General features: G+C 39.9%; 2 protein-coding genes across 2 annotated transcripts; both read right to left on the minus strand.

The window, feature by feature from the left end:
* Positions 1 to 1277: 1277 nt before the first annotated feature.
* Positions 1278 to 5411, minus strand: LOC132980549 (extracellular calcium-sensing receptor-like). The gene is made up of 9 exons (XM_061046751.1): positions 5336 to 5411; positions 4805 to 5099; positions 4571 to 4657; positions 4051 to 4320; positions 3474 to 3680; positions 3096 to 3365; positions 2645 to 2872; positions 2434 to 2557; positions 1278 to 2339 (listed from the first exon to the last, which is right to left on the minus strand). The coding sequence occupies exons 2-9, from the start codon at positions 5069 to 5071 to the stop codon at positions 1420 to 1422; spliced, it is 2373 nt and encodes a 790-aa protein (XP_060902734.1). The 5' UTR covers positions 5072 to 5099; positions 5336 to 5411; the 3' UTR covers positions 1278 to 1419.
* A 2011-nt stretch (positions 5412 to 7422) lies between these two features.
* Positions 7423 to 11775, minus strand: LOC132980543 (extracellular calcium-sensing receptor-like). Its single transcript, XM_061046746.1, has 9 exons — positions 11485 to 11775; positions 10953 to 11247; positions 10715 to 10801; positions 10196 to 10465; positions 9619 to 9825; positions 9241 to 9510; positions 8790 to 9017; positions 8579 to 8702; positions 7423 to 8484 (listed from the first exon to the last, which is right to left on the minus strand). Exons 1-9 carry the CDS (start codon positions 11754 to 11756, stop codon positions 7565 to 7567), a joined length of 2673 nt encoding a protein of 890 aa, XP_060902729.1. The 5' UTR covers positions 11757 to 11775; the 3' UTR covers positions 7423 to 7564.
* Positions 11776 to 12774: the final 999 nt, after the last annotated feature.

Consider the following 12774-nt stretch of genomic DNA (forward strand, 5'->3'; position numbering starts at 1 on the left):
TTTGATGCAGATGATGATGACTTCTGATTTGGTCGCAGTTGAGTTTGAGAAAGTTCGTTTGAAGCCAGGATTTTATTTCTATGATGCAGTCAGTGAGGATTGAGTGAGTGACAGGAGTTATGGATTTGGCAAAGCGGTCAAACTGAAGTCCATGGCGGTGGATTATGTGACCCAGGGGGAGCATGTACATGATGAAGAGGAGGGGTCCAAGAACTGAACCTTGGGGAACATCTTGGGAGAGAGGAGCAGTGGGAGATTTGCATTGGTTTATGCTGATGAACTGATATCTGTCAGAGAGGTATGATTTGAGCCAGGAGAGAGCAGTGCCGGTGATGTTGAAAGTGGTTTCAAAGCGGGAGAGAATGATGGAATGGTTGATGGTGTCGAATGCTGCGCTTAGGTCAAGAAGGATGAGGATGTTGAGGTTTGAGGATGATTCATAAAGGTTATAGGCAGAGAGCTGGACTTTGAGTTGAGAAGCGACAGCATGTTCCAGTAGTTTTGAAAGAAATGGGAGGTTGAAGATCGGTCTGTAGTTGTTTGGGATGTCGGGATCAAGTCCAGGTTTTTTCAAAATGGCTGTGACAGCAAGTTTTAGGGATAGTGGGACGGTGCCAGTGGAAATAGAGGAGTTTACTGTTGAGATAATGAGTGGGGATAGGCTGGGAAGGCAGGCCTTGACAAGGGGATAGGGTCCAGAAGGCAGGTGGAAGTTTTCAATCCCATCATGAGGTCTGAGAGCTCTGTAGGGGGAGACAGGGGACAACTGAGACAGGGCCTTACAGGTTAAGGGGGGGCAGCTGAAAGGAGGGGCCAGGTTGTTGTAGATGGTCTATATTTCTGTTTGGAAGAATGACAGAATGGAGGTGTATTTGTTGCTGTGAAGGAATAGGAACAGTCCAGATGGTTGAGAAGTTTGTTTATTGTGGAGAATAATGCTTTGGGCTTCTGGAGCCAGACTGGTATGAGTTGAGAGTAGTAGATGGATCAGGTGTGGATGAGGGCATCTTTGTGTTGTTGGAGGTGGTCTTTGTAGGCTTGGGGGTGTACGGTGGGTGCTGTTTTGTTGTGTAGTCTATCCAATTAAAGTGAACCAGGAATCAGAGTGGGCGAGTAACATTATTACTGTAACTAATTCTTTTGAAGTTCATTTTCAGGCTGTCTGGAAATTTTCAGGAAATTTTCAAGAGTGCATGAGTGAAAAATGTAAAAATGTGAGCTTTCCGCAAGGAACTCATGTGATGATCTTTCTTTCATGCATATATTTACAAGTCATAGATCTGAATAACACACAAATATGCTTTATTTCTGATTAGACAAAGTACACAGTTGTAAGCAGCAAAACTGACTTCAGGGAGATTTCTACTGAACAAATGCAACATACACACTGGTTCAGACCACATGAAAGTTTAAGAGATGCTACTTTGAGAAATTGGTGGTTTCTCTCCCCATGATCGCTTTTTTTGTGTTCCTCTCTGGTCTCAGCAGGATTATGTAACATTTTGGTCCAAACAGTGCCACTAACAGGCCAAAACTGGAGGCCAGGATGGCAAATATTTCCACTGCATCTGCATATTTGCCTGGTGAGTTGACATAAGCAGGGACAAAGGCCACCCACACAGCACAGAAAATAAGCATACTGAAAGTGATGAGTTTGGCCTCATTGAAGTTGTCAGGAAGATTCCTTGCCAGAAATGCAAGCAGGAAGCTGAGGATTGCCAGAAAGCCAATGTAACCCAATAAGACAACAAAGCCAATGGTGGACCCAACAACACATTCATACACTATCTTGTCATTGTAGTATTTGGTGTTTTTATGTGGAGATGGTGAGGAGATGACAATCCAGACGGTGCAAATTACTGCCTGAATACAAGTAAGAACCAGGACTGTCCCTCTCTGTTGCATGGTACCAAACCACTTGAGAACAGCTCCACCTCCTGGCTTGGAGGCTTTGAACACGGCAAGAACCACCATAGTTTTCACCAGAATACATGAGACACAAAGCACAAAGATTATGCCAAATGCTGCATGTCTCAACTTGCACGTCCATAATCTGGGGCGGCCGATAAACAGCAGTGAACACAGGAAACATAGTTTAAGTGACACTAGGAGGAGGAAACTCAGTTCTGCATTGTTGGCTCGTACCATGGGTGTGCTGCGATGATGGATGAAGATTACCAGGACGACAGAACAGAGAAATGTGCCCAGCAATGAGGCAGTTGTCAAGCAGATACCCAACGGCTCATGAAAAGAGAGAAACTCTGTCTTCTTAGGCACACAGATGTCATGTTTTGGGCTGGACCAGAAGTCCTCTGGACAACTGGTGCACTCTATGGAGTCTAAAAAAAGGGGAAGTTAGTGAGGTTAATTGTTTTGTAAGAAGAACAATTTTCTAAAAGAAAATACAGAAATATATTAAGCATGAAAACCCACCAGTTGTATTGCTGATTTTCCCCTCAGAACAAGGGACACAGTCGAAACAGCATTCAGGTTCCCCTTTCTTTCTGGCCATGCGGGTACCTGGAGGACAGCTCTCACTACATACTGACTGAGGTGGCTGTTATGAAAAAATACATTTGTGAATATATATTACTCCATTTGGCTAATATTTGCAGTCAATGTTATCTGGATAATCATAAATTACCTTTTTTGTAATAAAGTTCCAGAAGATTTTGTCTTCATCAATTTGAAGTACTTCACCTTTGAAATCAGACCTCTTAACATCACCCACATTTTGAACTTTAATTTTTCCATCAGGGAGCCACAGCCAATTGATGACATCATAGATTGGTAGGACATCTCCATTCTCATCAAATGAAACTTGATCTCCAAATGATGTGGTGAAGTTGACCTTTTGTAAATAATGAACAAGCTACAAATGAAAAAGGGAAACAAAGGGAGTATTAAGGACTGAAACTAAACAAAGGTTTATCCCACTATTCAGTGATGTACAACTTGTCATTTATTTTTATCTTTTCATTCTATCTCTATATTTCTATACAAAATAAATAAATAAAACAAAACACAAAACATAGTAACTAATTATTGAGCATCTATCAATGAAAACAAAGGTAGAGTTTAAAGTGATATCACACCTGCCATGGCTCCAAAGTTTGCAAATTGGCACAGCTGTGCCCACTGAAAGGCCCTCTCCCTGGCTCACACTTCATCACATCATCAAGGGCATACGCTAGAGAATACACAGCTTTGTAAATATTGTACTCAGGCCTAAGGTTTGAAATATCCAAGAAATCACTCTCAACATTTTGTATGTCTTCTTCGCCATTGCAGAGTGTTTCCCCAGCTTTCAGCCAACCCGGTGAAGCAAATTTACACCGAAATGTGGATTCCCAAAACTGCCTCACCTGAAATGCATTATATCTTAAAATTAATTTGTATTAACAGATATAACGAAAATAAAAGTCAATCAATAACTTTTTATTTTAAAACAATTTGTCAAAGTGAACTCCCACCATGCTTGTTCCAGAGCTGCCATTGTTAACTTTGTCAGGATGTATTTGTATTAAAAACTCCTTCAGTCCTGGTATTTCCCCTCGACGGATGGCAATGCCGAGCGTGCCCTTCAGGTACGGGATGAGTTCAGGTTTCTGAAGCACAGTAGATGTTGTCCAGGCTTCACTTGCTATCCACTGTAGGCCTGTCACATTCTGCCTAAGCACCTGTGTGTAGCATTATTTAGAGTTTAGAGACATTAGCACAGATATTAAAAGAGACTATTGAAATGTAAAGGAGCAGTCACTTATCAAACATGTCATACCATATCTTACTTTTCATGCGTATTGTTTTTTTTTTTGCTTTCTAAAAGTGCACAAAGTTGTGAAATTCACAACTGGCTTCCATAGTTTTTTGTAACTTTCCTATATAACCTGATTACATTTATTCTAATTTTTTATAATTCTTTCAACTGCATGAGATGAGTCCTCTCATAATTGCACAAAAATGTTAAACTAAATTGTTAATCCTTTTATTTTTCGAACACTTTTTTTTAATACACATTTTAAATAGTATATAAAGTATTTTTATTCTAACCTCTGCCATAAGATGTATCATGCGAAATTCGTGTGCAAAAACCATAACCACACGGGCTGTGGATGTCTTCATCACATCAACAATCCTACTAAGTTTAGTTGGGTCATTGTCCCAGGGCAAAACTTCTAAGTAGGCCAGACAGCCTCCACTGGATTGAGTCAGATCAGATTGGAAGGATCGCGCAACATGGAGTCCATAATCATCATCACTGACTAGCAGGCCGACCCAAGTCCAGCTGAAGTGTTGCAGAATCTGTATCATTGCACGCACCTAATACAACATATTGTATTAGACCAGTAAACTCATTTAAATGACATACACAATAAACAGAAATTGTGGTGATACACATAAATTATTAATTTAATATAACTGAATACGTATCCTTCACACTAAAATCATACATGTGAAAAAAAGATTGAGTAAAATTTGTCTCATGTTATTTGTCATGTCAGTTTCTACAAGCTTGCTGTGAATGAAACTGACAAATATTACAATTCTCATTGCGGTAAAAAGGATTCACCTGGAAAGCATCACTTGGGATTGTTCTAAAGAAGGATGGGAACCGTTGTCGATGACTAAGGCAGGAACAAGTGGAAAAATAACTCACCTATAAAGGAACATACAGTGTTTGACACCCATTTAAGATAATCATATATTAAGAATATCTCACTTCAAAATACTGCATTGACTTTAGACATTAAATAAACATCCTTAAACCCCCCCCCCCCCCCAAAAAAAAGACAGAAAAACTTACAATAGGCATTTTGTATAATCCCAGCACATTGGAAGTGGCAATGGTAAATGTAGAGGCAGAATCACCAACTATCCCCATGACTGGAGGGGTCCCTAAACAGTTCTCCTCAAACACATAGTGCTTTTCTCTGCCACTGGCAAGTGATAGTCCACCACTGAATCCAATGATAAGTGTACCACAGTTGTCATACAGACTGTATCCTAGAGTCACATTAGGTAACAGAACAGAGCTCCTGTTGATCTCATCAATAGCAAAGGCCATGGTCATTGCATGCCTGAACCCTATAGTGTCAAACCTAACACACACAGTATAAAGATTAAAAACAAACAAAAAATAATAATAACCAGAGTATTTAAAGTAAATATTGCAAGAACTAGCTGGATATTTATCACAAAGCACTATGATGATAACATATTACAATTTCATGTCATACTTTTAACAGATTTTACAGCACTGTCCTTATATTAATACAATAATCAAACAACACAATTAACACAGATGCTTTCCGTCTGCTATGTTTGTGAAACCTACCCTTTGCAGATGGGCCATTGCGGCTCTGAGGTGTAAGTCCACTCAGGGAAAACAGAGGAATAGTGCACTTTAAACAGCCCACCAAGAACCACATCTCCAGGCTTGTGAATTTCATTAAGTTGAAACTTTCGCTGTAATTTACAAGATAAAGAAAAAGCGTTAGATACAGAGTGGAAGGAGAAGAGGGACAAATAAACCAAGATAAAAAAATATGTGTTAAGAAAAGCTCCCATATCTGCCCTCCTCCCTTTACAACTGGTTCCCTTCTTCATACAGAGTTATCTTTATATGCAGGGAATTTAATCCCAGTGCACACTATCCTTTATTGTTCAATTCCTTATAACACCAGCCATCTGGGTGTTGGATATGGGGGCAGGACATTAAAACACATAACAAATTGTGTGCTGTGGAAAACAGGTAGACTTGAGGAGGGCCTAAAACCACCTGGCAAACAACTAAAACACACCCCCCATCTCAGTCAACTCAGCCACAAATAATGAATTATGCTAATGTTTAACTCTTAGCCTTGATAAAACAAAACAGATGAGTTACAAAAAAAATTCTTCATTGCACTTTTTTTTTTTTATGCAAATTAATAATAATAATAATAATTTAGACTTTTATATATAGCGCTTTTATAAATACGATGTTTCTGAGATGGAAAAAGGCTGTTTTGGTGATGTGATTGATGTGTTGGCCTAAGGACAGGGTTTGATCAAAGATGACACCGACGTTACAGATGTGGGGGGAAGGGAGCACTGTGGATCCATCGATGGAAAGGGATAAGTTGTTGGTGGATTTGGTGATGCATTTGATGCAGATGATGATGACTTCTGATTTGGTCGCAGTTGAGTTTGAGAAAGTTCGTTTGAAGCCAGGATTTTATTTCTATGATGCAGTCAGTGAGGATTGAGTGAGTGACAGGAGTTATGGATTTGGCAAAGCGGTCAAACTGAAGTCCATGGCGGTGGATTATGTGACCCAGGGGGAGCATGTACATGATGAAGAGGAGGGGTCCAAGAACTGAACCTTGGGGAACATCTTGGGAGAGAGGAGCAGTGGGAGATTTGCATTGGTTTATGCTGATGAACTGATATCTGTCAGAGAGGTATGATTTGAGCCAGGAGAGAGCAGTGCCGGTGATGTTGAAAGTGGTTTCAAAGCGGGAGAGAATGATGGAATGGTTGATGGTGTCGAATGCTGCGCTTAGGTCAAGAAGGATGAGGATGTTGAGGTTTGAGGATGATTCATAAAGGTTATAGGCAGAGAGCTGGACTTTGAGTTGAGAAGCGACAGCATGTTCCAGTAGTTTTGAAAGAAATGGGAGGTTGAAGATCGGTCTGTAGTTGTTTGGGATGTCGGGATCAAGTCCAGGTTTTTTCAAAATGGCTGTGACAGCAAGTTTTAGGGATAGTGGGACGGTGCCAGTGGAAATAGAGGAGTTTACTGTTGAGATAATGAGTGGGGATAGGCTGGGAAGGCAGGCCTTGACAAGGGGATAGGGTCCAGAAGGCAGGTGGAAGTTTTCAATCCCATCATGAGGTCTGAGAGCTCTGTAGGGGGAGACAGGGGACAACTGAGACAGGGCCTTACAGGTTAAGGGGGGGCAGCTGAAAGGAGGGGCCAGGTTGTTGTAGATGGTCTATATTTCTGTTTGGAAGAATGACAGAATGGAGGTGTATTTGTTGCTGTGAAGGAATAGGAACAGTCCAGATGGTTGAGAAGTTTGTTTATTGTGGAGAATAATGCTTTGGGCTTCTGGAGCCAGACTGGTATGAGTTGAGAGTAGTAGATGGATCAGGTGTGGAAGAGGGCATCTTTGTGTTGTTGGAGGTGGTCTTTGTAGGCTTGGGGGTGTACGGTGGGTGCTGTTTTGTTGTGTAGTCTATCCAATTAAAGTGAACCAGGAATCAGAGTGGGCGAGTAACATTATTACTGTAACTAATTCTTTTGAAGTTCATTTTCAGGCTGTCTGGAAATTTTCAGGAAATTTTCAAGAGTGCATGAGTGAAAAATGTAAAAATGTGAGCTTTCCGCAAGGAACTCATGTGATGATCTTTCTTTCATGCATATATTTACAAGTCATAGATCTGAATAACACACAAATATGCTTTATTTCTGATTAGACAAAGTACACAGTTGTAAGCAGCAAAACTGACTTCAGGGAGATTTCTACTGAACAAATGCAACATACACACTGGTTCAGACCACATGAAAGTTTAAGAGATGCTACTTTGAGAAATTGGTGGTTTCTCTCCCCATGATCGCTTTTTTTGTGTTCCTCTCTGGTCTCAGCAGGATTATGTAACATTTTGGTCCAAACAGTGCCACTAACAGGCCAAAACTGGAGGCCAGGATGGCAAATATTTCCACTGCATCTGCATATTTGCCTGGTGAGTTGACATAAGCAGGGACAAAGGCCACCCACACAGCACAGAAAATAAGCATACTGAAAGTGATGAGTTTGGCCTCATTGAAGTTGTCAGGAAGATTCCTTGCCAGAAATGCAAGCAGGAAGCTGATGATTGCCAGAAAGCCAATGTAACCCAATAAGACAACAAAGCCAATGGTGGACCCAACAACACATTCATACACTATCTTGTCATTGTAGTATTTGGTGTTTTTATGTGGAGATGGTGAGGAGATGACAATCCAGACAGTGCAAATTACTGCCTGAATAGAAGTAAGAACCAGGACTGTCCCTCTCTGTTGCATGGCACCAAACCACTTGAGAACAGCTCCACCTCCTGGCTTGGAGGCTTTGAACACAACAAGAACCACCATAGTTTTCACCAGAATACATGAGACACAAAGCACAAAGATTATGCCAAATGCTGCATGTCTCAACTTGCACGTCCATAATCTGGGGCGGCCGATAAACAGCAGTGAACACAGGAAACATAGTTTAAGTGACACTAGGAGGAGGAAACTCAGTTCTGCATTGTTGGCTCGTACCATGGGTGTGCTGCGATGATGGATGAAGATTACCAGGACGACAGAACAGAGAAATGTGCCCAGCAATGAGGCAGTTGTCAAGCAGATACCCAACGGCTCATGAAAAGAGAGAAACTCTGTCTTCTTAGGCACACAGATGTCATGTTTTGGGCTGGACCAGAAGTCCTCTGGACAACTGGTGCACTCTATGGAGTCTAAAAAAAGGGGAAGTTAGTGAGGTTAATTGTTTTGTAAGAAGAACAATTTTCTAAAAGACAATACAGAAAAATATTAAGCATGAAAACCCACCAGTTGTATTGCTGATTTTCCCCTCAGAACAAGGGACACAGTCGAAACAGCATTCAGGTTCCCCTTTCTTTCTGGCCATGCGGGTACCTGGAGGACAGCTCTCACTACATACTGACTGAGGTGGCTGTTATGAAAAAATACATTTGTGAATGTATATTACTCCATTTGGCTAATATTTGCAGTCAATGTTATCTGGATAATCATAAATTACCTTTTTTGTAATAAAGTTCCAGAAGATTTTGTCTTCATCAATTTGAAGTACTTCACCTTTGAAATCAGACCTCTTAACATCACCCACATTTTGAACTTTAATTTTTCCATCAGGGAGCCACAGCCAATTGATGACATCATAGATTGGTAGGACATCTCCATTCTCATCAAATGAAACTTGATCACCAAATGATGTGGTGAAGTTGACCTTTTGTAAATAATGAACAAGCTACAAATGAAAAAGGGAAACAAAGGGAGTATTAAGGACTGAAACTAAACAAAGGTTTATCCCACTATTCAGTGATGTACAACTTGTCATTTATTTTTATCTTTTCATTCTATCTCTATATTTCTATACAAAATAAATAAATAAAACAAAACACAAAACATAGTAACTAATTATTGAGCATCTATCAATGAAAACAAAGGTAGAGTTTAAAGTGATATCACACCTGCCATGGCTCCAAAGTTTGCAAATTGGCACAGCTGTGCCCACTGAAAGGCCCTCTCCCTGGCTCACACTTCATCACATCATCAAGGGCATACGCTAGAGAATACACAGCTTTGTAAATATTGTACTCAGGCCTAAGGTTTGAAATATCCAAGAAATCACTCTCAACATTTTGTATGTCTTCTTCGCCATTGCAGAGTGTTTCCCCAGCTTTCAGCCAACCCGGTGAAGCAAATTTACACCGAAATGTGGATTCCCAAAACTGCCTCACCTGAAATGCATTATATCTTAAAATTAATTTGTATTAACAGATATAACGAAAATAAAAGTCAATCAATAACTTTTTATTTTAAAACAATTTGTTAAAGTGAACTCCCACCATGCTTGTTCCAGAGCTGCCATTGTTAACTTTGTCAGGATGTATTTGTATTAAAAACTCCTTCAGTCCTGGTATTTCCCCTCGACGGATGGCAATGCCGAGCGTGCCCTTCAGGTACGGGATGAGTTCAGGTTTCTGAAGCACAGTAGATGTTGTCCAGGCTTCACTTGCTATCCACTGTAGGCCTGTCACATTCTGCCTAAGCACCTGTGTGTAGCATTATTTAGAGTTTAGAGACATTAGCACAGATATTAAAAGAGACTATTGAAATGTAAAGGAGCAGTCACTTATCAAACATGTCATACCATATCTTACTTTTCATGCGTATTGGTTTTTTTTTTGCTTTCTAAAAGTGCACAAAGTTGTGAAATTCACAACTGGCTTCCATAGTTTTTTGTAACTTTCCTATATAACCTGATTACATTTATTCTAATTTTTTATAATTCTTTCAACTGCATGAGATGAGTCCTCTCATAATTGCACAAAAATGTTAAACTAAATTGTTAATCCTTTTATTTTTCGAACACTTTTTTTTAATACACATTTTAAATAGTATATAAAGTATTTTTATTCTAACCTCTGCCATAAGATGTATCATGTGAAATTCGTGTGCAAAAACCATAACCACACGGGCTGTGGATGTCTTCATCACATCAACAATCCTACTAAGTTTAGTTGGGTCACTGTCCCAGGGCAAAACTTCTAAGTAGGCCAGACAGCCTCCACTGGATTGAGTCAGATCAGATTGGAAGGATCGCGCAACATGGAGTCCATAATCATCATCACTGACTAGCAGGCCGACCCAAGTCCAGCTGAAGTGTTGCAGAATCTGTATCATTGCACGCACCTAATACAACATATTGTATTAGACCAGTAAACTCATTTAAATGACATACACAATAAACAGAAATTGTGGTGATACACATAAATTATTAATTTAATATAACTGAATACGTATCCTTCACACTAAAATCATACATGTGAAAAAAGATTGAGTAAAAATTGTCTCCTGTTATTTGTCATGTCAGTTTCTACAAGCTTGCTGTGAATGAAACTGACAAATATTACAATTCTCATTGCGGTAAAAAGGATTCACCTGGAAAGCATCACTTGGGATTGTTCTAAAGAAGGATGGGAACCGTTGTCGATGACTAAGGCAGGAACAAGTGGAAAAATAACTCACCTATAAAGGAACATACAGTGTTTGACACCCATCATTTAAGATAATCATATATTAAGAATATCTCACTTCAAAATACTGCATTGACTTTAGACATTAAATACACATCCTTAAACCCCCCCCCCCCCCAAAAAAAAAAGACAGAAAAACTTACAATAGGCATTTTGTATAATCCCAGCACATTGGAAGTGGCAATGGTAAATGTAGAGGCAGAATCACCAACTATCCCCATGACTGGAGGGGTCCCTAAACAGTTCTCCTCAAACACATAGTGCTTTTCTCTGCCACTGGCAAGTGATAGTCCACCACTGAATCCAATGATAAGTGTACCACAGTTGTCATACAGACTGTATCCTAGAGTCACATTAGGTAACAGAACAGAGCTCCTGTTGATCTCATCAATAGCAAAGGCCATGGTCATTGCATACCTGAACCCTATAGTGGCAAACCTAACACACACAGTATAAAGATTAAAAACAAACAAAAAAAAAATAATAACCAGAGTATTTAAAGTAAATATTGCAAGAACTAGCTGGATATTTATCAAAAAGCACTATGATGATAACATATTACAATTTCATGTCATACTTTTAACAGATTTTACAGCACTGTCCTTATATTAATACAATAATCAAACAACACAATTAACACAGATGCTTTCCGTCTGCTATGTTTGTGAAACCTACCCTTTGCAGATGGGCCATTGCGGCTCTGAGGTGTAAGTCCACTCAGGGAAAACAGAGGAATAGTGCACTTTAAACAGCCCACCAAGAACCACATCTCCAGGCTTGTGCATTTCATTAAGTTGAAACTTTTTCTGTAATTTACAAGATAAAGAAAAAGCGTTAGATACAGAGTGGAAGGAGAAGAGGGACAAATAAACCAAGATAAAAAAATATGTGTTAAGAAAAGCTCCCATATCTGCCCTCCTCCCTTTACAACTGGTTCCCTTCTTCATACAGAGTTATCTTTATATGCAGGGAATTTAATCCCAGTGCACACTATCCTTTATTGTTCAATTCCTTATAACACCAGCCATCTGGGTGTTGGATATGGGGGCAGGACATTAAAACACATAACAAATTGTGTGCTGTGGAAAACAGGTAGACTTGAGGAGGGCCTAAAACCACCTGGCAAACAACTAAAACACACCCCCCATCTCAGTCAACTCAGCCACAAATAATGAATTATGCTAATGTTTAACTCTTAGCCTTGATAAAACAAAACAGATGAGTTACAAAAAAAATTCTTCATTGCACTTTTTTTTTTTTTATACAAATTAATAATAATAATAATAATTTAGACTTTTATATATAGCGCTTTTATAAATACAATGTTTCTGAGATGGAAAAAGGCTGTTTTGGTGATGTGTTGATGTGTTGGCCTAAGGACAGGGTTTGATCAAAGATGACACCGACGTTACAGATGTGGGGGGAAGGGAGCACTGTGGATCCATCGATGGAAAGGGATAAGTTGTTGGTGGATTTGGTGATGCATTTGATGCAGATGATGATGACTTCTGATTTGGTCGCAGTTGAGTTTGAGAAAGTTCGTTTGAAGCCAGGATTTTATTTCTATGATGCAGTCAGTGAGGATTGAGTGAGTGACAGGAGTTATGGATTTGGCAAAGCGGTCAAACTGAAGTCCATGGCGGTGGATTATGTGACCCAGGGGGAGCATGTACATGATGAAGAGGAGGGGTCCAAGAACTGAACCTTGGGGAACATCTTGGGAGAGAGGAGCAGTGGGAGATTTGCATTGGTTTATGCTGATGAACTGATATCTGTCAGAGAGGTATGATTTGAGCCAGGAGAGAGCAGTGCCGGTGATGTTGAAAGTGGTTTCAAAGCGGGAGAGAATGATGGAATGGTTGATGGTGTCGAATGCTGCGCTTAGGTCAAGAAGGATGAGGATGTTGAGGTTTGAGGATGATTCATAAAGGTTATAGGCAGAGAGTTGGACTTTGAGTTGAGAAG

Source organism: Labrus mixtus, chromosome 9 (assembly GCF_963584025.1).
Source record: "Labrus mixtus chromosome 9, fLabMix1.1, whole genome shotgun sequence".
NCBI classification, from domain to species: Eukaryota; Metazoa; Chordata; class Actinopteri; order Labriformes; family Labridae; genus Labrus; species Labrus mixtus.

What these genes read in the sequence shown, in the direction of transcription:
- LOC132980549 (XM_061046751.1), bottom strand. Translation starts at nt 5,071, where the DNA reads ATGACCATGGCCTTTGCTATTGATGAGATCAACAGGAGCTCTGTTCTG. An exon ending in TCCCAAGTGATGCTTTCCAG is followed by an intron (nt 4,321 to 4,570) that starts GTGAATCCTTTT and finishes ATGTTGTATTAG; the next exon opens with GTGCGTGCAATGATACAGAT. An exon ending in TGATACATCTTATGGCAGAG is followed by an intron (nt 3,681 to 4,050) that starts GTTAGAATAAAA and finishes TGCTACACACAG; the next exon opens with GTGCTTAGGCAGAATGTGAC.
- LOC132980543 (XM_061046746.1), bottom strand. Translation starts at nt 11,756, where the DNA reads ATGAAGAAGGGAACCAGTTGTAAAGGGAGGAGGGCAGATATGGGAGCT. An exon ending in GATTATACAAAATGCCTATT is followed by an intron (nt 10,802 to 10,952) that starts GTAAGTTTTTCT and finishes GTTCCTTTATAG; the next exon opens with GTGAGTTATTTTTCCACTTG. An exon ending in TGATACATCTTATGGCAGAG is followed by an intron (nt 9,826 to 10,195) that starts GTTAGAATAAAA and finishes TGCTACACACAG; the next exon opens with GTGCTTAGGCAGAATGTGAC.